This window comes from Myotis daubentonii, chromosome 21 (assembly GCF_963259705.1).
Source record: "Myotis daubentonii chromosome 21, mMyoDau2.1, whole genome shotgun sequence".
Lineage (NCBI taxonomy): Eukaryota > Metazoa > Chordata > Mammalia > Chiroptera > Vespertilionidae > Myotis > Myotis daubentonii.
In genome coordinates this window covers 451,101-474,183 of record NC_081860.1, presented here as the reverse complement: position 1 = coordinate 474,183, position 23,083 = coordinate 451,101, and the positions used below count along the sequence as shown (strand labels likewise).

At 52.5% G+C, this 23,083-nt stretch overlaps 1 protein-coding gene across 1 annotated transcript; it reads left to right on the top strand.

The window, feature by feature from the left end:
* The first annotated feature begins 2,453 nt into the window (after window positions 1-2,453).
* On the top strand, window positions 2,454-22,755 carry CHRNA5 (cholinergic receptor nicotinic alpha 5 subunit). Its single transcript, XM_059677981.1, has 6 exons — window positions 2,454-2,667; window positions 14,119-14,270; window positions 15,460-15,504; window positions 17,818-17,927; window positions 19,181-20,012; window positions 20,930-22,755. The coding sequence occupies exons 1-6, from the start codon at window positions 2,562-2,564 to the stop codon at window positions 21,089-21,091; spliced, it is 1,407 nt and encodes a 468-aa protein (XP_059533964.1). The 5' UTR covers window positions 2,454-2,561; the 3' UTR covers window positions 21,092-22,755.
* Window positions 22,756-23,083: the final 328 nt, after the last annotated feature.

The window sequence follows — 23,083 nt, the reverse complement described above, 5'->3', positions numbered from 1 at the left end:
ATCACTGATCAGCTGCCTCCTGCACATCCCACACTGGGGATCGAGCCCACAACCCAGGCATGTGCCCTTGACCGGAATCGACCGTGACCTCCTGGTTCATAGGTCATCTTGTGTCCCTTTTCTTTAAATCCAGTTAAGAAGACTCACTTCAGTGGGTTTTGCTCCCATTTTCCTGGTGGTACTTAGACCTAGGAAAGAAAGTCAAATTTTTCCGTTTAGATTCTTTGCAACCAGGTTTAGATCCTAAACCGATTTGCAACGTGGCGCTTGGCGTGACATTTCTGCGCACGGGGAGTCTGAGGGGATCGCCTCCATGAAGCTCTCTGTGAAAGATCGCGCCACGCTCTGTCACCGCGGCTTAAAGGTGATGCCGCAGAACCTCTGCAGCCAAACAAAGCTTCCTCGTCGATTATGGACGGAAGGGATGGAAGGGAGGGCCCGGCAGGCTGTGCTGAGGGCCTGCCACTGGCGGAGTCGGTCAGCGTGGGAGTCACAGTGTCTGTGGCAGATGGAGTCACGGTTGTTTCCAGGTGTTAATTGGTGGCGTCTGAAGCCATTGCATGTCATCTCAGTGGACAGGCCGGATGAGGGTGAGTCCTCCCGGTGACCTGCTTGGTTTAAGACGGAGGAAACTGGCCTGGCCGGTGCGGCTCAGGGATTGAGCGTCGACCTCTGAACCAGGAGGCCACGGTTCGATTCCTGGTCAGGGCACAGGCCCGGGTTGTGGGCTCCATCCCCAGTGTGGGGCGTGCAGGAGGCAGCCGATCCCTGATTCTCTCTCATCATGGATGTTTCTGTCTCTCTCTCCCTCTCCCTTCCTCTCTGAAATCAATTATATATAAACTAGAGGCCCTGTGCACGAAATTCTTGCACAGGTAGGGTCCCTAGGCCTGGCTGGCGATCAGGGCCGATCTGTGTGTTGACTGGCAGGGAGATGGGGTGGGGGGACTGCTGGCACTTGCCTTGGCTGGCCTGGGGCCTGCGGGCTGGGGCAGCTCCTCCTTACAGTGTCTGCCTCCTGGTGGTCAGTATGTGTCATAGCAACTGGTGGTTCCACTGGTTGTTCTGCCGTTCAGTCGATTTGTATAGTAGGCTTTTATTATATAGGACTAGAGGCCCAGTGCATGAAATTCATGCATGGGTAGAGTCATTAGGCCTGGCCAATGTGGGCCTTCCAGCTGCCAGCTGGGGCCTTCCTTCCCTGGCTGCTGGCTGCTGGCCTGGGCCTTCCTTCGTTCTGCACTGCCCCCTGGTGATCAGCACACGTCATAGCAAGCGACCAAACTCCTGGTCAAACTCCCGAGGGGACACTTTGCATATTAGCCTTACATATATAAATAGATAGATAGATAGATAGATGATAGATAGATAGATGATAGATGATAGATGATTGAGGAAACTGGCCCAGAGGGAGAGTACTTGCCCAGTGGCCTGGCTGACCTGGGACCAGGTCTCCTGTGGGGTCGCTTGACCCCATCACCCCAGGAGGCTGCAGGCTGCTGGGAGGTATCCTTGGCGGGGGTTGAGCCAGGGGCACATCCCACCCCTAGTGACTATGTGGTCATGTCACAGTTTTCTTTCTTTTTTTAAAAAAGATATTTTTATTTTCCTGGGTCATAGGTCCAGGCTCAACCACTGAGCCACACCTGCCAGGCTTCATGTCACAGTTTTCTCTGTCCGTCTGTCGCCTGCCTCTGGGTGCGGGCGTTAATGAATGGCAGGTATCTCTAGGGGTGTGCAAGGCCTTGCCCAGGGTTAGCTGAGGGCACACTGGCACCCGTTGCCACGCTGGCCTCTGGACCTCCCCTAAGGCCAGGGTCGCATTTGCCACCTGCCGGGTCTGGAGGCGGGGCCAGCCAGGGCTGGAAGCAGACAGGCTGGGACCAAAGGCGGGGCCGGGATCTAGCTGGGCGGGACGGGGGCGGGGCTGTAGGTAGACTAAGGGGAAGGAGGGCGGGGCTATAGAAGGCAGGGCGGGGCTTTAGCGGGTGGGGCGGGTTAGATGCAAATGAGCAGAGCTGAAAAAGCATTAACTACTAGTAAATAAGGCGGGGTGAACGGAGACTGAGCTGGCCTGAGGGCGGGGCTAAAAGGGACGGGGTGGGACTATAGCGGGTGGGGCGGGGTAGATGCAAATGAGGTGGAGCTGAAAAAGCATTCACTACAACCAGACGGGGCGAGGAGGGGCGGGGCCAGCGCGGGGGGCGGGGCTATAGCGGACGGGGCGGGCTAGATGCAAATGAGGTGGAACTGAAATTCACTACAACCAGACGGGAAGGGGAGGGGCCAGCGCTGGGGGCGGGGCTTGGCTGTGGCGGGCGGGACGGGCTAGATGCAAATGAGGCGGAGCTGAAAAAGCATTCACTACAACCAGACGGGACAGGGAGGGGCGGGGCCAGCGCGGGGGGCGGGGCTTGGCTGTGGCGGGCGCGGTGGCTCCTCAGGCGCCGCGAGCCCGGCGGGAACTGAGGTCCGCGTCGCTCCGCTTCGCCCGGACCCACTGGCGGCTTCGCCCCGAGCCCGCGGCCCCGCGCGGCAGTCCTGAGGCGACTCCCGGGGCGATGGCGGCGCGGGGGTCCCGGCCCGCGGTCCTCCGCCTCCTGCTCCTCATCCCGCTGGTCGCCGGGCGCCGGGGTCCGGCCGGCGCGGGGGACGACGCGCCCGGAGGTGAGCCTGTGGGCGGCGGGTGGTGGGGGGGCGCGGGGCCGGAGGTGAGCCTGTGGGCGGCGGGGGGTGGGGGGCGCGGGGCCGGAGGTGAGCCTGTGGGCGGCGGGGGGTGGGGGGCGCGGGGCCGGAGGTGAGCCTGTGGGCGGCGGGGGGTGGGGGGCGCGGGGCCGGAGGTGAGCCTGTGGGCGGCGGGGGGTGGGGGGCGCGGGGCCGGAGGTGAGCCTGTGGGCGGCGGGGGGTGGGGGGCGCGGGGCGGGAGCGGGCGGTCCGTGGAGATGCGCGCGTGGGCACTGAGCTCGGGGAGAGGCCGCCCCGCGGGTCCCCTGACGGCCTCGCGGGGGCCGCCGGGCTCCGTGGTGTTGAGGAGCCCGCCCTGGTGCCCCAGGAGCCTGTGTCCGTCGCGGGGTGCGGCCGGAGGCACCCCGAGTCCCCCGGGCCCCCGGCGCGGAGCCCATCCGCCCCCCGCAGGTCAGGCGTCCCCGACGGGGATGGAAATGGCTTCGGTTCCCCCAGAAGTTTCCGAGGCCGATCGCGGGGAGCCCGGCGGGGGGACCCGCACCCCGACGGTCCGCTCAGCGGGAGGCGCGCCGGGTTCCGTCAATAGCTTTATTTTATTTTATTATTTTATTTTATTTATGACTTTATTCTATTCTATTTGTTTTATTTTATTCATGTTATTTTATTTTCTGATTTTACTTTATTCTATTTGTTTTATTTGTGATTTTATTTTATTCTATTTATTTTATTTTATTCGTGTTACTTTATTTTCTGATTTTATTTTATTTCACTCTTTTTTTTTAATCCTCACCCGAGGATATTTTCCCATTGATTTTTTTTTTCTTAGAGAATGGTTTTGTTCTTTTTTAAAGAATGTATTCTTATTGATTTCAGAGAGGAAGGGAGAGGGAGTGAGAGGTGGAAACATCCGTGACAGAGAATCATGGAGCGGCCGCCTCCTGCACGCCTCCCACTGGGGATCGAGCCCACAACCCGGGCCTGTGCCCCGAGTGGGAATCCAACCCGAGACCCTTCAGTCCGCAGGCCGAGGCTCTATCCACTGAGCAACACCGGCCAGGGCTCTAGCTCTGTTTTTCTAAGTGTTGTTCTTTTTTTTAAAAATATATTTTATTGATTTTTTGCAGAGAGGAAAGGAAAGGCATAGAGAGTTAGAAACATCGATCAGCTGCCTCCTGCACACCCCCCACTGGGCATGTGCCCACAACCAAGGTACATGCCCTTGACAGGAACCGAACCCAGGACCCTTCAGTCCGCAGGCCGACGCTCTATCCACTGAGCCACACCGGCCAGGGATCTAGCTCTGTTTTTCTAAGCGTTGTTCTTTTTTTTTAAAAAAAGTTTTTTTTTAATCCTCACCCGAGAATGTTTTTTTTTTAATTGATTTTTTTTTTTTGGTTGTTAATTCTCACCTGAGGGTATTTTTTCCATTGTTTTTTTAAAACAGAGATCGGAAGGGAGGGAGAAAAGAGAGAGAGAAACATCCATCGATTGGTTGCCCTTGCAACCCAGGTACCTGTCCTTGACCTGGAGTTGAACCCATGACCTTTTGACCTTTCAGTGCCGCTCAGGGAGCCTCGGGCCGGGCTGTGAGCCTGGTTCTTAGAAAGAGGAGGCCGCACTTGGGCATAAGGAGAACCTCTTCCTGCCTCTCCCTCCCTCCGGCTTTAAACGGTGGTTTCCGATGGCAGGAAGCAGTCCGGTCCGGAACAGAAGGACGCGCTGCAGAACGTGCTGCTTAATGGGGACGGGAGAGGGGTGACGTGGAGGGCGTTTTAAACAAAGAGAGTCCTGCCCCGGCCGGTGGGGCTCAGTGGATAGAGCGCCGGCCTGCGGACTGAAGGGTCCCGGGTTCGATTGCCGGTCAGGGCACATGCCCAGGGTTGCAGATTCGATCCCCAGTGAGGGGCGTGCAGGGGGCAGCCGATCCATGGTTCTCTCTCATGGATGTTTCTCTCTCTCCTTTTCCCTTCCTCTCTGACATCAATAAAAATATATTTTTTAAAAGAAAGTCCTGGCCGAAACCGGTGTAGCTCAGTGGATAGAGCGTCGGCCTGCAGACTGAAGGGTCCCAGGTTCAATTCCGGTCAAGGGCATGTACCTGGGTTGCGGGCACATCCCCAGTAGGAGATGTGCAGGAGGCAGCTGATCGATGTTTCTAACTCTGTCTCTCTCCCTTCCTTTCTGTAAAAAATCAATAAAATATATTAAAAAAAAAAAAAAAAAAAAGAAAGTCCTGGCCCTGGCTGGTTTGGCTCAATGGATAGAGCATCGCCCTGTGGACTGAAAGGTCCCAGGTTCGATTCCGGTCAGGGCACAGGCCTGGGTTGCAGGCTTGATCCCCAGTGGGGGGCGTGCAGGAGGCAGCCGATCCATGATTCTCTCTTACCATTGATATTTTCATCTCTTTCTCCCTCTCCTTTCCTCTCTAAAAAATCAATTAAAAAAAAAAAAAAAGTCCTGTGCAGGGAGAGAGTCCTGGTTTAATGGGAGGTGGGGGTGACAGGGGGAAATGGGGGTAGGAATGGGGTTTCGGAGCCGGACAAACCTTGGGCTCACGTCATGACTCATAATGTGGCTCGTCTCCCCTGGCTTCTTTCTTTAAAAAAACACACACACAAAACAAACAAAAAACAAACTGGATTAATACTCCTTTCCTCCGAGTTGTTTGCAGGGTGAAATAATGCGGATGAATTGCCAGGTGCCGTGGCTGACATTCTTTTTCCCTCCGTGTTAATATCACACGTCACAGCTGAGTGTTTCACGGTGTCAATAGCGATCCTGTGCGTGCGTGAGTGTGCATGTGTGTGTGCGGAAGCGCGCGTGCATGTGCGTGTGCACGAGCGCGTGTGTGTGCATGTTTGTGTGCGCACGCATGCGGATGTGCATGTACATATGTGCGCGTTTGCGCATGTGCGCGCCCATGTGCGCGTGTGTGGATGTGCATGTTTGTATGTGCACATGCATGTGCGCGCACGCGGGTGTGTGCATGTATGCGCGCGCGCACGGGTGTGTGCATATGCATGTGTGTGCGGGTGTGCATGTACGCGTGTGTACGTGAGTCTGTGTGTACATATGCGCACATGTGTGTATGCTTGTGTGCACATGTACATATGTGCGTGTGCATGTACGTATGTGTGCGTGTCTGAGCGTGCCTGTGTGTCTCTGTGTGCGGGTGTGTGCTCATGCGTGCGTGTGTGTGCGTGCGCGTGTGTGCGCGCGTGTGTGTGTGCGCGTGCGTGTGTGTTCGGTGTTACATCCGAACCAGGAGAGCCGCTCGCTTCCCTCTCGCTGACCGTCAGGCTGCAGTGCGGTTCTGTGTGCCCTCCCTCCGTCCCGCGCGAGACCCGGGGCCGGCGCCCTGACCCTGCTGGTTCCGGGCCCAGAAGGCCTTGCGGGCGGTGGGGGTCCGGCCGGTGTTGGTGGGGGAACACATGCACAGCCTGTCCTGCTCCCACCCCGGCGCTCACCCGCCCAGATCCCAGCTCGTGGGAAGTGACCGCACACACACACGCACAGTGAGTGGGGGGAGGAAGGGCACAGGGGCTCCTACGTGTCGGCGAGCTTTGGGGTACAGTTCCCTTGGAAGGAGGGGGGCTGGACGGCGCTGTCGGCGGGAGGGGCCTGTCATTGCGTTTCCTTTGGCGTGTTGCTCGGCCTCGCTGATCCTTTCTTTCTCCCTCTTTAAAAGGAGAGGGCAGCCCGGCCGGCGTGGCTCAGGGGTTGAGGGTCGACCTAGGAACCACGAGGTCACAGGTTCGATTCCCGGTCAGGGCACAGGCCCGGTTGCAAGCTCGGTCCCCAGTGGGGGGCGTGCAGGAGGCAGCCGATCCATGATCCTCTCTCATCCTGGATGTTTCTCTCTCTCTCCCTCTCCCTTCCTCTCTGAAATCATATTAAAAAAAAAAAAAAAAAAAAAAGAGGAGAGGGTAGCTCAACCTGCATGGCTCAGTGCTTGAGCTTCGACCTATGAACCAGGAGGTCACGGGTTCGATTCCCGGTCAGGGCACAGGCCCAGGTTGCGGGCTCCATCCCCAGTGGTGGGGGGGCGTGCAGGAGGCAACCGGTCCGTGATTCTCATCATGGATGTTCCTATCTCTCTCCCTCTCCCTTTCTCTCTGAAATCAATAAAAATATATTTTTAAAATAAATTAAACGAAATGAGAGGGGTAGCCCTGATTTGGCTCAAATCAGCTAGGAGTACCCCTCTCATTTTATAGTCATTTTCAGAAAAGGTTTTGTGTGTTTTTTTCATAATCTATAAATTAGATCTAGGAAGTCATTTTTGATAATTAGTACATGAGTGTTTAGTACTGTGATTTCAGTACAGAACATTATTTTTCTTCTGATAGCATTATTCTTCTCCCCTAAAAATTGGAATTAAATTCTTTCCGATGACATCTTTAAATTTAATATGAAATAAGCATGTCTTGGCAATGAGAGTTGGTAAACACTGGAATGGTTTTTGAAAAGAGTTTACCTTTTTTTTTTTAAAAAGGAATTTGCCCTCCAGAAAAGCAATATGCCAATGGGTAGAGCATCGGCCCACAGACTGAAGTGTCCTGGGTTCGATTTCCGTTCAGGGCATGGAACTCGGTTGCAGGCTCGATCCCCGGCCCTGGTCGGGGCACGTGCAGGAGGCAACCTATCGATGTGTCTCTCTCACATGGATGTTTCTATTCCTCTATCCCTCGCCCTTCCTCTCTGAAATAAATTAAAAAAAAATATATATATTTTTTAAAAAAAAGATAAGACGGGTCTTTTAAACCGACGTGGCTGTGACTGGGAGAGTGATTTGTGGAGATGAGATGGTTACTAGTCAGTCATATTTCTCCGCAGTGCAGTTGTGTGACATGTTAAACGGTCGAAGCTTTATTTTTAGTGCATGGAGTCCGCTGCGTTCCGTTTCATCGAAAGGAAAATAAAATAATTAGTAGGAAGTGAGGCCCTAACCGGTGTGGTTTAGTGGATAGAGCGTCGGCCTGTGGACCGAAGGGTCCTGGGTTCGATTCCGGTCAAGGTCATGTGCCTTGGTTGCGGGCACATCCCCGTAGGGAGTGTGCAGGAGGCAGCTGATAGATGTTTCTGGCTCTCTATCCCTCTCCCTTCCTCTCTATTAAAAAAAAAAAATCAATAAAATATATTTTTTAAAAAAGGAAACGAAAACTATGGAAGGTTTTTTCCTTCTCACCTTTAGTCATTTTCTGAAGTTAACAGACGCACACAAAGTAGCTGTCACCTCTACTTAAATTTTTTTAAAATGTATTGATTGATTTGAGAGAGAGAGAGAGAGGTAGAGAGAGAGAGAGCGTAGCATCAGTTTGCTGTTCCACTTATTTATGCGTTCACTGGTTGGTTCTTGTACGGGTCCTGACCAGGAATGGAACCTTTGGCCTCTTGGTTCATGGGACCACGCTCAGCCTACCCGGCCAGGGCTGTCACCTCTACTTTCGTTAGGATTACATCTAAAAGGGTACCTATCTAAGTGCCTCGTGTAAGGAAATAACTGTTTCACGCAATTTAATCTGCAACGAACAATTATTTTGGCTTCCTGGCAGATACTAAGTCTACTCTATGAGCTAGAGCTAGACCGAGCATCTGAAGGGTTTTATTTTTTAAAATTATTTTTTAAAATATATTTTTAATTGATTTCAGAGAGGAAAGGGAAGGGAGAGAGAGAGAGAAACATCCGTGATGATAGATAAGCATTGATTGGCCGCCTCCTGCATGCCCCACACTGGGGATCAAGCCCGCAGCCCGGGCCTGTGCCCTTGACCAGGAATCGAACCCGGGACCCTTCAGTCCGCAGGCTGACGCTCTAGCCACTGAGCCACACCACTAGGGCTTGAAGGGTTTTATTGATCTGTGTATCTCTGGATACATTTTAGACCAGAGTTTATGAATATAGCCAGTTAATGGAAGTTTACAGTCATTTTCAGAAAAGGGTTTTTTTTTCAAACTATAATCTATAAATTAGATCTAGTAAGTAATTTTTGATAATTAGTATATGAGTGTTTAGTACTGTGATTTCAGTACAGAACATTTTTTTCTTCTAATAGCATTATTCTTTCCCCCTAAAAATTGGAATTAAATTCTTTCAGATGAAATTTTTAAATTTAATATGAAATAAGCATGTCTTGGCAATGAGAGTTAGTAAACATTGGATGGTTTTTTGAAAAAGTTTACTTTTTTTTTTTTTTAAGTAATTTGCCCTCCAGAAAAGCATAGGCATAGTTTTTTAATGACACTAACTAGGACAGAGAGGTTTTTTCTCTTTATTTTTATTGTTGACGCTATTACAGATGTCTCTATTACCACCCTCCCACCTGCTTTGCCCACCTCCACCCAGCCATTATTATCATTATTTTTAAAATGTACTTTATTGATTTTTTTACAGAGAGGAATAGAGAGGGATAGAGAGTTAGAAACATCGATGAGAGAGAAACATCGATCGGCTGCCTCCTGCACACTCCCCACTGGGGATGTGCCCGCAGCCAAGGTACATGCCCTTGACTGGAATCGAACCCGGGACCTTCCAGTCCGCAGGCGGACGCTCTATCCACTGAGCCAAACCGACCAGGGCCAGCCCATTGTTTTTAATGATCCTTTTCTGCTCGGTGACTAAAATTGTAATTTAAATGTTCTGTTTCTATTTTGGGGAGCATGATATTGTCTCACCTGTGTTTAATTCAGTGACCTTCTACTCTTTTTCTTCTAACGTAGAATTGTAAAATTTAACCTTTTATCGGTAAAAAGTAGGAATTAAGTATAAATATTTGAATTCTGACAAAAAAGACAACGTGAACTTTAAAAAAGCATATATGTGTTTTTATTGATTTTTAGAGGGATAGGGAGAGGGATAGAGATAGAAACATTGGTCAGCTGCCTCCTGCACGCCCCCTCCTGCGGATCGAGTCCACAACCTGTGACCTCCTGGTTCCTGTGGGTTTACGCCCGACCACTGAGCCACACAGGCCGGGCTGAACTTTTGATATTATTTTTGTTTCTTTTTATTTTACGGCCCACGGGGTATATGTGGAATTGGGGAAACCTGTTTTCCCTCTAGCTCAGCGTTTCTCCTCTGGGGCTGGGTGGGTCTTTGTTCTGAAGACTGTCCTGGGCTTTGTAGGTTGTGTGGCCTCTGTTCACAAGATGCCAGTAGCGTCCGCCCAAAAAGGCCTCCAGATGTTATCAAATGTGCCTTAGGGAACAAAATTGTTCCCCTCATCTCCCCCACCCCTCTCTGTCACCACCAACCCAGCCACCTTGATTTAAAAAAAAAAAAAAACAAACAAAAAAAAAAAACTTTAGCCCTGGCTGGTTTGGCTCAGTGGATAGAGCGTCGGCGTGCGGACTGAGGGGTCCCGGGTTCGATTCTGGCCAAGGGCACAGGCCCGGATTGCGGCTCGATCCCCAGTGTGGGGCGTGTAGGAGGCAGCCAATCAATGATTCTCTGTCAACATTGATGTTTCTATCTCTCCCTCTCTGAAATCAATAAAGAAATATATATTTTTAAAAAATCTTTATTGTTGAAAGTATTACAAATATCCCCTTTTTCCACCATTGGTCGCTTCTAGCCCATCCTGTCCTTGCCCCAGGCCTTCACCACCCTATTGTCTGTGTCCATGGGTTATAACCACATCCTATATAATAAAAGCCTGATATTCTAAGTATCCGGTCTTCTGGTCGTCTGTTCAACCAATCAAAGTGCAGTATGCTACTGATATGCTAAGGCCGCTCAACCACTCGCTATGACATGCACTGACCACCAGGGCGCCCACAGTCAATAAGGAGGGAATTTGCTAATTGACTATCACGCCCTCAAAGATGGCGGTGCCCAGTTCCCTCAGCCCCCCAGCTGCCCAGGGCCGCCCGAGGCGCAGGTAACCAGGGCCGGCCGAGGCTAGCGCTGCCGGCAGTGGCGGCAGCAAAGGTGTGATGGGGGCGTCACCTTCCCCTGATCGCCAGGTCGCCTCCTGCCCCTGAGGGCTCCCCGACTGTGAGAGGGGGCAGGCCGGGCTGAGGGACCCCCCCCTACAGTGCATGAATTTCCATGCACCGAGCCTCTAGTAGAAAATTAATGAAAATCCTAGAATGGGGGTGGGGGGAACCACACACCCTCTGCATTTCACCTGTAATACTTAAAATAGTGACTGGTAAGCACTTATCTGTCACATTGAAAGTGTTGGCTATAGCACACCTTTCTCCTCACTGACAAAACGGCTGATTATGTTCACTGCTGTATTATCTTGCCATTGCTTAAAATAGCCTTCCTGGGACTGTTACAAAAGGATTAAAAAAAAAAAAAAAGAAGGATATAAGTCACTTTTTTTTTTTTTTTTTAAATATATTTTATTGATTTTTTACAGAGAGGAAGGGACAGGGATAGAGAGTTAGAAACATCGATGAGAGAGAAACATAGATCAGCTGCCTCCTGCACGCCCCCCACTGGGGATGCGCCCGCAACCAAGGCACACGCCCTTGACCGGAATCGAACCTGGGACCCTTCAGTCCGCAGGCCAGCGCTCTGTCCACTGAGCCAAACCGGTGCTGGCACTTTTTGTTAACTTAAAAAAAAAAAGATCCAAGGAGACTTAGAGGGGAATGCCTGGCTTATGAGTTGGGGACACATAGCTTTTACCCTCTTACAAAGCTTATCTTATTTTATTCTTATGACGGCTGGTGAAGACGAACGGGCATGCCACTGGCAGCAACTAGCAAGATTTGAAATGTGTGTACCCTTGACTCAGCAGTTCTAGGAGTCAGTGCCATAAATTCTTGTGTAAGTGTGGAAAGAAAAGACGTACAAGGACGGTAAGGACAGCATTTCCCCACTGTGGCGTTGTCAGGAATAACCCCAAACCGGGGACTATAATAGACACGCCCATCGGTGGGGAAAGCTTAGGTAAATGACAGCACACCCGTAGCCTGGACCCCCTTGCCACCTGTGAAGAGAGACTGGAGATGGATAGACGTGTACCGACATCGAGCACTGAATGAAAAAAAAAAAAAGAGCAAGTCGCAGAACTTAAAGAGAAGACTTTTGTTATTCCTCTGTGTCTGCGTTTTTTTTTTTTTTTTTTTTTAATATATTTTACTAGAGGCCCGGTGCACGAAATTTGTGCACTGGGTGTGTGTGGGGGGGGGGGGGGGGAGTGTCCCTCAGCCCAGCCTGCCCCCTCTCACATACTGGGAGCCCTCAGGCGTTGACCCCAGCCCAGGCCTGATGCCTCTGACAGAGGCATCAGGCCATGGCTGGGGGCAGAACCAGTGATGGGGGGAAATGAGGGTCCCCTGCTGGGCGGGAGAGCGGGTTGGGGGCGAGTCGCCCTGCCGGCCCGCGTGATCGGGTCCCGGGCGACCACTGGCACTCACGCCCCCAACCCGCTCTCTGATGGCGCTGTACCATCCTGCCTGCAATATGCAAATTAGCCGCCATCTTTTTTGGCGGTTAACTGCCCTCTTAGTTGGCAGTTAATTTGCATATCTCACTGATTAGCCAATGAAAAAGGTATCGGTCGTACGCCAATTACCATTTTTCTCTTTTATTAGTATAGGATTGATTTTTTACAGAGAGGAAGGGAGAGAGATAGAGAGTTAGAAACATCGATGGGAGAGAAACATCGATCAGCCGCCTCCTGCACATCTCCCACTGGGGATATGCCTGCAGCCCAGGTACATGCCCTTGACCGGAATCGAACCCGGGACCCCTCAGTCCGCAGGCCGACGCTCTATCCACTGAGCCAAACCGGTTTCGGCTGTGTCTGCATTTTTTAAAATCTCTGTACATCAAACTGAGCGGTAGTTACCCTAGGGCAGTGGTCGGCAAACTCATTAGTCAACAGAGCCAAGCCGAAACCGGTTTGGCTCAGTGGATAGAGCGTCGGCCTGCGGACTGAAGGGTCCCGGGTTCGATTCCGGTCAAGGGCATGTACCTGGGTTGCGGGCATATCCCCAGTGGGAGATGTGCAGGAGGCAGCTGATCGATGTTTCTCTCTCATCGATGTTTCCAACTCTCTATCTCTCTCCCTTCCTCTCTGTAAAAAAAAAAACAACAACAAAAAAAAACAGAGCCAAATATCAACAGTACAACGATTGAAATTTCTTTTGAGAGCCAAATTTTTTAAACTGAAACTATATAGGTAGGTACATTGTTATTAACTTAATTAGGGTCCTCCTAAGGCTTAGGAAGAGCCACACCCAAGGGGCCAAAGAGCCGCATGTGGCTTGCGAGCCACGGTTTGCCGACCACGGCCCTAGTGGAAGGGAGATGGGGGCATAACATCAGAACTGTGTCTGTTTGTTTTTAAATGTATCTTTACTAGAGGCCCGGTGCACGATATTCGTGCACTGGAGGAGGGGGGGGGCGGGTCCCTCAGCCCGGCCTGCACCCTCTCGCAGTCTGGGACCCCCTCGGGGGATGTCCACCTGCCAGCTTAGGACCGATCCTAAGCCTGCAGTCAGACATCCCTCTCACAGTCCGGGGCTCTCGCAGTCCGGAACCCCTCGCTCCTTACCACCTGCCTGCAGTGGAGACAGGAGAGGCTCCCACCACTACTGCTGCTCTCGCCAGCCGTGAGCTGGCTGAGCAACACTCCCCCTGTGAGAGCACACTGACCACCAGGGGGACGTGCCTGCGTTGAGCACCTGCCCCCTGGTGGTCAGTGCGCGTCATAGCGACCAGTCGTTCCGCTGTTTGGTCAATTTGCATATTAGCTTTTTATTATATAGGATTGATTTCAGAGAGGGAGAAAGACACAGAAACATCAATGATGAGAGAGCATCATGGATCAGCTGCCTCCACGCACGCCCCCTACCAGGGATCGAGCCCGCGACCTGGGCATGTGTCCCGACTGGGAAACGAACCGTGACTTCCAGGGGTGCCGCTCGACCGCTGAGCCACGCAGGCCAGGCGGTTCCTTAGAGGCTAAGTGCCTCTGTATGGAGTTGAGTGCTTCTCAAGGAACTCAGCCTGTTCCCGCGCGAGCAATCGGATTAACTAAGAAATGTATCTGAACAGAGTGGTCCTCATTGATCGCAGACGTTTGGATTAATATTGCACTTGAAAAGGACTATTAGTCATAGCCTAAGTAATAGTTTTGGGTTATGAATGATGACAAACTTATTCTGAAAATATATTTTTATTGATTTCAGAGAGGAAGGAAGAGATACAAACATCCATGATGAGAGAGAATCATGGATTGGCTGCCTCCTGCACTCCCTCTACTGGGGATCGAGCCCACAACCTGGGCACGTGCCCTTGACCGGAATCGAACCTGGGACCTTTCAATCCACAGGCCGGCGCTCTATCCACTGAGCCATACCGGCCAGGACAATGACAAATTTGTGTGTGTGTGTGTGTGTGTGTGTGTTTTAAGTCGAAGTATGTGGCAGGAGAGAAGCCAACATACTAACCTTTGAAAATCGGTTACACAGGACTGGCTGAACCGTTCTTTGTGGCCAAACACGAAGACAGTCTGTTTAAGGATCTGTTTCAAGACTACGAGAGGTGGGTCCGCCCCGTGGAGCACCTGAACGACAAGATCAGGATAAAGTTTGGCCTCGCCATATCTCAGCTGGTGGATGTGGTAGGTGTGCGTGTCCTTCCGGATCCGGCGTCACGCTCCCGTGTGGTTGAAATTGCTCTTCGGAGCCTCAGCCTAAGAGGGGTGGCCAGGCGGTGCCCCCCGCCCAGCGCCCCTGCTTCCCGGGCGAGGACCCCACGGCCGCCTTTGCCTCTGGGACACGCTTCCTTGGGGCCTCCTCCTCCGTTCCGGGTCGTTCTCCTGTCTTAGGGACGGGCCAGGGCGTGGGGTGCCCTCCCGTCCGCTACGCTATTTACCTTCTGTCCTCTCCCCTCCTGTCGGGACCTCTTGTACTTCCGTGGTCTCTGCACTTACTGCTGTTTTTGGGGTTTCTTTTTTTGCGGGGGGTTGTTTTTCATTTTCTTTTTTTTAAAAATATTTTTTTATTGATTTCAGAGAGGAAGGGAGAGGGGGAGAGAGAGAGAGATAGAAACATCAATGATGAAAGAGAATCATGGACCTGCTGCCTCCTGCACGCAACCCCAGCCTGCAACCCGGGCCTGTGCCCTTGACCGGAATTGAACCCAGGACCTTTCGGTCTGCAGGCCCATGCTCTACCCACTGAGCCACACCAGCCAGGGCCCATGCTCTTTCTTAGCGCTGAGTACATAAAGTTCCACTGTGCTCATCTCTCAGGTTGTATCTTCGTCAGATCTGAGGAAATACGGTGGTTGAGACGACGAGTGTTAAATCTAAAAATGCAGCCCTAGCCGGTTTGGTTCAATGGATAGAGCATCCGCCTGCGGACTGAAGGGTCCCAGGTTCGATTCCGGCCGAGGGCATATGCCTGGGTTGCAGGCTCGATCCCCCGTAGGGGGCGAGTGGGAGGCAGCCAATCAATGATTCTCTCTCATCATTGATGTTTCTGTCCCTCTCTCCCCCTCTCCCTTCCTCTCTAAAATCGATAAAATATATTAAATAAATGAATAAATAAATAAATAAATAAATAAATAAATAAATAAATAAAAATGCCAATGGTGAGCGCGAGGGCAGTTTGTCTGAAATGCAGCGGGCGTTGGGAGGAATCATGTGACACGAGGCTGGAAAAAGGGCCCTGCCTTCCTGGACGGACGAGCAGAACGCAGGTCCTGCCTGGGAGGAGCGCTGGCATTAAAATGAGAGAACTCGTGCCTAAGGAACCATGGTGTCCGGCACTGGAACCATCGGCCTCATGGAACCCTTTGTTTTTCAGGATGAGAAAAACCAGCTAATGACCACGAACGTCTGGTTGAAGCAGGTATGTATCAAACGCCAAAGGCCGCCCCCCTGGCGACCGGCGACCCTCTTACCACAGGGTGTGCGGCACGGAGGGCGTGAGGGGGGGCTGGGCTGGGTGGGTTGGCGGGAGGCGGGCGGACCAGGTAGGTGGAGCTCTCGTGTTGACTCGGTTGGTGTTATCTGAGTGCCAGGCGCTGGGGAGCAGCAGTGAACAACACTGACCAGCTCGGGGAAAATACGCTGGGAAATAGTTCAGGCTGTGCTGGGGTCTATAGAGAGATATTTTAAATATATTTTATTGATTTTTATAGAGAAAAGGGAGAGGGATAGAGAGTCAGAAACATCGATGACAGAGAAACATCCATCAGCTGCCTCCTGCACACTCCCCACTGGGGATGTGCCCGCAACCCAGGTCCATGCCCTTGACCGGAATCGAACCTGGGACCCTTCAGTCCGCAGGCCGACGCTCTATCCACTGAGCCACACCGGTTAGGACCCGTATTTTGTTCGTTTTTTGTTTGTTTTTGTTAATCCTTCCCCGAGGATATTTTTTCATTGAATTTTAAAGAGAGTGGAAGGGAGAGGGAGAAACAGAGAGAAACATCGATATGAGAGAGACACGTCAATTGGTTGCCTCCTGCATGCACACTGACCAGAGCTGGGGAGCCTGCAACCGAGGTACGTGGCCTTGACCGGAATTGAACCCGGGACCGTTTAGTCCGCAGGCCGATGCTCTACCCACTGAGCCAAACCAGCTAGGGCTTTATTTTTTATTTATTTTTTTAAAATATGTTTTTATTGATTTTTAGAGAGAGAGAGGAAGGGAGAGGGACAGAGAGTTAGAAGCATCAACGAGAGAGAATCATGGACCGCTGCCTCCTGCACGCCCCCTACTGGGGGTCGAGCCCGCAACCCGGGCCTGTGCCCTTGACCAGGAATCGAACCGGCGACCTCTCGGTTCCCGGGTTGATGATGCTGAACTGTTGAGCCACGCCGGCTGGGTGGGTGGGGCCTGTATTTTTTAGTAGGATGGTATTTTAAATAGGAAAGCCTCGCTGAGAAGGTCATGTTTGAACAAGGTCTCGAAGGAGGAGGAGAAGCAAGCCAGGCCAACATCTGGGGCAGGGGGTGTTGTCTGGGGCAGGGGGACTCACAAGTGCAACGGCCGGAGCCTGGGGTTTGCCTGGGGTGCTTAAGGAGCAGCGAGGTGGCCAGTGTGGCTGGAGGGGAGGGAGCCGGGGAGGAGGGGAGCAGAAGAGGTCAGAGCCATGGGAGGCTGGTGGTGTGGCAGCTCGTTGAGATGCTGGCTTTGCAGTACTCTCAGTGGGACGGGAACGGTTAATGAGGCGTTACTTCATTTTATTTTTTAATATATTTTATTGATTTTTTACAGAGAGGAAGGGAGAGGGATAGAGAGCTAGAAACATCGATGAGAGAAAAACATCGATCAGCTGCCTCCTGCACACCCCCTACTGGGGGTGCACCCACAACCAACGTATATGCCCTTGACCGGAATCGAACCTGGGACCTTTCAGTCTGCAGGCCGACGCTCTATCCGCTGAGCCAAACCGGTTATGGCTGTCCCTATTTTTAAAATATATATATATACATATATATATATATATATTTTTTTAATTGATTTCAGAGAGGAAGGGAGAGGGAGAGAGAGAGAGAGAGAGAGAAACATCAATGATGAGAGGGAATCATGGATCGGCTGCCTCCTGCACGCCCCACACTGGGGATTGAGCCCTTGACCAGGAATCGAACCGTGACCTCCTGGCTCATAGGTTGACGCCCAACCACTGAGCAACACCGGCCGAGCTGTCCCTACTTTTTAGTACCGACCACCACTTCCCCAACCCTGAACTCCTAAAAGGCACGCGTGCCTTCCTTGGGGTGCGAGTCTTAACTTGACGTGATCCCAGCGTCGTTCCCGCGTGGAGGCTGGACAAGGTGATTGTGTGTGTGGAACGTGGAATGCGTCCAGCTGCTCTTTGCATGAAGCAGTCTGGCCAGTCCGTGTCGACACAGCTGGAAAAGGCATGTTTCTCTCGAACCCGGACCCTAGATGCCCGAGGCTCACCGCCTGGGCCCGGCTGGTGGTTGGCGAGGGGGTGACAGGCAGAACCGTGAGCACACGCAGCCTGGCGCTCCCTGTCCCGCAGGGACCAAGCTCCGAGCCGCGGCCAGGGACCAGGCTGCCCAGCGCCCACGGGGAAGGCGCGCCCGGCGCTCTCTCCGTCCGGAGTGGCCAAGCTTTCCTGCCTGACCGTTTCCAGTCCCTTTGAGGGTTGAGTCCATTGAAATCGACGCCGTTGTCTTTGTTTCAAAGGAGTGGAGAGACGTGAAACTCCGGTGGAACCCCGAGGACTACGGGGGGATCAGAGCGATCCGGGTCCCGTCAGACTCGCTCTGGACCCCAGACATCGTCCTGTTTGACAAGTAAGTTACAGTCCACCTTCCAGTGTGTTTCCGAAGGGCACCCCTGCGTGGCGATTGGGCACTGGTGACGTCGCCTTCCTTCTGAGAAGTGGGTGGCTGTCCAGTCGAATGACCCGACTTCACATTCTTTTTTTTAAATATATTTTATTGATTTTTCACAGAGAGGAAGGGAGAGGGACAGAGAGTTAGAAACATCGATGAGAGAGAAACATTGATCAGCTGCCTCCTGCACGCCCCCTACTGGGGATGTGCCCGCAACCCAGGTACATGCCCTTGACCGGAACCGAACCTGGGACCCTTCAGTCTGCAGGCCGACGCTCTATCCACTGAGCCACACCGGTCAGGGCCCGATTTCACATTCTTTGGGTTCAAGTCGGTCCTGTGGATGCCCTCCTTTTGTGTGTGCGTGTTGTTTTCTGATCATAAAAGTGTTCTTTGGTTTCTGACATTTGTGACACATTTGGGAACCCCAGGAAGGTGTGAGGAGGCAGGGGGGTCACCAGTGGTCAATCCCACCGTCCAGCACGTGGAGCAGGGGTGGGGGGCGGCTGGCCCGGCCAAGGCAGTGGGTGAGTTAATCAAATGTTCAACCAGCCCTGGCCGGTTCGGCTCAGTGGATGGAGCGTCAGCCTGTGGACCTCAGGGTCCCGGGTTCGATTCCGGTCCAGGGCACGTGCCTGGGTTGCAGGCTCCGTCCATCGTGCATGAGGCAGCCGATCCATGATTCCCTCTCATCATTGATGTTTCTATCTCTCCCTTCCTCTCTGAAATGAATAAAAACATATTTAAAGAAAAATGTTTGACCAAATAGAGCAGGCTAATATTTCATATATATATATACATATATATATATATATATACACATATATACACATACATATATATTAATCATGTTTAACAATCTTTAATTATAATGTGAAAGTTCAATATAAGCCAATTGTAGGGCTTGGGACTTATTCTTTAAAATATATATATTTTTTATCTCAGAGAGGAAGAGGGAGGGAGGGAGAGACAGAAACGTCCATGATGAGAGAGAATCATGGATCAGCCGCCTCCTGCACACCCCTCACTGGGGACCGAGCCCGCCACCCGGGCCTGTGCCCCGAGCGGGAATCGAACCCTGGCCTCCTGGTTCCTAGGCTGACGCCCAGCCCCTGAGCCCGCCTGCAGTGTGACTGCGCGTGTGTCCGCGTGTGTGTTTCAGTGCCCAGCCCCCGAGCCCCGCCTGCAGTGTGACTGCGTGTGTGTTTCAGTGCCGACGGGCGCTTCGAAGGGGCCCGCACCAAGACCGTGGTCAGGTTCGACGGCACCGTCACCTGGACGCCCCCGGCCAACTACCGGAGCTCCTGCACCATCGACGTCACCTTCTTCCCCTTCGACCTCCAGAACTGCTCCATGAAGTTCGGCTCCTGGACCTACGACGGCTCCCAGGTGGACCTCCTGCTGGAGGACCGGGACGTGGACAAGAGGGACTTCTTCGACAACGGGGAGTGGGAGATCGTGAGCGCCACGGGCAGCCGGGGGAACCGCACGGACGGCCGCCGCTGGTACCCCCACGTCACCTACTCCTTCGTCATCAAGCGCCTGCCCCTCTTCTACACCCTCTTCCTCATCGTCCCCTGCATCGGGCTCTCGCTGCTCACGGCGCTGGTCTTCTACCTGCCGTCGCACGAGGGCGAGAAGATCTGCCTCTGCACCTCGGTGCTGGTCTCGCTGACGGTCTTCCTGCTGGTCATCGAGGAGATCATCCCCTCGTCCTCCAAGGTCATCCCCCTCATCGGGGAGTACCTGGTGCTCACCATGATCTTCGTGACGCTGTCCATCACCGTGACCGTCTTCGCCATCAACATCCACCACCGCGCGCCCTCCACGCACCACGCCATGGCGCCCTGGGTCCGCCGGGCCTTCCTCCACCGGCTCCCCCGGCTGCTGTGCATGCGGGGCCACGCCGACCGGTACTCCGGCCGGAGGGAGGAGGCCGGGGCCCGCGGGGGACCGAGCCCCTCCCGGGACGCGCTGGGAGCCGCGCTCGACTCCATCCGCTACATCGCGAGGCACGTGGTGAAGGAGAACGCTGTCCGAGAGGTCTGTGCCCCCGGGCGTCGCAGAGGCGGGTCAGGGCCCTCCGAGGCCAAGCGCTGGGCGAGGGCCAGAAACGCGGACGCACGTCCTCGAAAAGATCTTTATTAAATCTGGTTCTGGCCCCTGCCGGTGTGGCTCAGTGGATAGAGCGCCAGGTTTGATTCTGGTCAAAGGCACAGGCCCGGGTTACGGGCTCGATCCCCCGTGTGGGGCGTGCAGGAGGCAGCAGACCCATGATTCTCTCTCCTCATGGACGTTTCTCTCTCTCTCCCTCTCCCTTCCTCTCTGACATCAATAAAAATATATTTGATGGGGGGGGGGGGAAGCTAATGAAAGAGATATTTGGGGGTTTATTACCAAATATCCAAATAGTATAAATATTCTAACTTTTATTATAAATCATCAAAATAAGCCAGCTGTAAAATAGTACAAGTCGATGTGTGAGTGACATTGTGCCATGTCCTTGAGGCTCTGTTACCATAGCATCTGTCCCTGAGCGCTGAGCATGGGGGGTTGTGGGGGGGTGGGAGGAGGCGAGGCGGGGAGAGGGTGGTATGGGGGGCACTTACAGTGTTGAGGTGGAAGAAACTGCTTTGGCCTTAATTCAGCAGATTATATCTTTTTAAAAAATATATTTTTACTGATTTCAGAGAAGAAGGGAGAGGGAGAGAGAGATAGAAACATCCATGATGAGAGAGAATCACGGATCGGCCGCCTCCTGCACGCCCCCCACTGGGGATCGAGCCCGCAACCCGGGCCTGTGCCCTGACCGGAATCGATCCCGGGACCCTTCAGTCTGCAGGCTGACACTCTATCCACTGAGCCACACCGGCCAGGGCAACAGATCATATCTGAAAATAAGTACAGTGTTGAATTCTGTATTGAATGTGGGCCTTTTGTTTGTTTTTTTTTGGCCACAGGTGGTTGAAGACTGGAAGTTCATAGCCCGGGTCCTGGACCGGCTCTTCCTGTGGACGTTCCTTGTGGTCTCGGTGGTCGGCTCCCTGGGGCTCTTCGTTCCTGTGATTTATGAATGGGCCACGATCCTGGCTCCGGCTCCAGCCGGAGCCGCCAACACGTGACGCTTCCCTAGGGCGGCAGCCGGAGTTCTAGTTACCAAAAGGCAGGTACAGTGAGCGGAACCTCGTTTCTCGAACTTGATGCGTTCCGAGAGGCTGTCTGAAAACCGAATCATTTTTCCCCCCATTAGAAATCACGTAAGTTGAATTAATCCGTTCCAGACCCCCAAATGATTCTGTTTTAAATTTTTTTTAAATTATTTTTATTGATTTCCGAGAGGAAGGGAGGGATAGAGACATCAATGATGAGAGAGAATCATCGATTGTCCCCCACTGGGGATCGAGCCCACAACCCGGGCATGTGCCCTTGACAAGAATTGAACCCGGGACCCTTCAGTCTGCAGGCCCACACCCTATCCACTGAGCCACACCAGCCAGGGCTTAACCTTTATTATACACAATACATGTCACTTGTACTGTTTCATCTAGAAATAAACACTTTAACAGCAAAAAGGACATGAAATGTAAATGGAAGTTTAATGAAAAGGAAAGGAAATGTACAGTTAAAAGTGAAAATATAGCCCTGACTGGTGTGGCTCAGTGGCTAGAGCGTCGGCCTGGGGACTGAAGGGTCCCGGGTTCGATTCCGGTCAAGGGCGTGTACCTGGGTTGCGGGCACATCCCCAGTGGGGGAGCGTGCAGGAGGCAACTGATCGATGTTTCTCTCTCATCGATGTTTCTAACTCTCTATCCCTCCCTCTTCCCCTCTGAAAAAAATCAATAAAATATATTTTTCAAAAATGAAAATGTAACAATAAGCATAAGCAGCCACAAAAGCAAAACAAAAAAAAACAATGTGAAAGTATTCACAGCACAGTATCCTGAGATTGTAACGGTGGGAAACGGACTCATATTCGTACATCCTCGCCTCTGTCACCTGAGGGATTGTGACTGACCCTACGGGTACCGGCCTGAAAGGGTTGTCAGGGTGAGAAGCGAATTGTCGCGATGGGAGGCGTTCGGGAAACGAGGTTCCACTGTACGTATATGCCTTAGGGCACCCATAGAATGATGAAAACGCCAGCTGTGTTTAAAATGCCCGCAAGCCCGAACAGATGAACAGTTGCTAGCGTCCGTTTATTGTAACGGACTTGACCGCTAGAAAAATCTATCTGCACGACTAATGCGGTAACTGACTGAATCACACCTGATCTCCTCAAAATAGCAGCACGGCAGTATCTGGCCTGTCCTAGCAAACATGTGACGTTTGTATCCTGGCTGATAATGGTTTTGAAAATTCATAATAGTCTGTAATCCACAGTGAGGTCCCTATTGTGATGCGCCGGAAAATTCCTGTCGTATTCGAAAGACGGACTTCAGAACTGGGTCTGCGTTTGGTGAAGGCACACGCTTTTAATTCTCTCTGCACCGTGTCTACTGCGCCAGCAGCTAGCCGTCAGCGTGGTAACACAGGACTATACTCAGTGAGCTGGCTACAGGGAATGATGATGATGGAATGCGATGCAGAGTTTCTATAACCAACATTTTTAAAAAAATGAAAAATGGGAGTTGGGACCTCCTTTAAGGCCTTCTTTATTCTTTAGATGCTTAAACTGAACAATTGTTATGTTACTAGAGGCTCGGTGCATGAAATTCGTGCACTCAGGGAGGGGGGGTCCCTCAACCTGGATTGTGAGAGGGCGCAGGCCAGGCTGAGGGACCCCACCGGTGCACGATCGGGGCCAGGGAGAGACTCGGGATGTTGGCCAGACGGGACGGACCGAGGGAGGGCTCCAGGGCGTGTCCGGCCCGTCTCGCTCAGTTCCGATTGGCCAGACCCTGGCAGCAAGCTAACCTACCAGTTGGAGAGTCTGCCCCCTGGTGTTCAGTGCATGTCATAGCGACTTGTTGACCGGTTGACTGTCTGCCCCCTGGTGGTCAGTGCACGTCATAGTGAGTGGTTGAGTGGCCTTAGCATCTCATTAGCATAGTACGCTTGGATTGGTTGAACGGACGACCAGACACTTAGCATATTAGGCTTTTATTATATGGGAC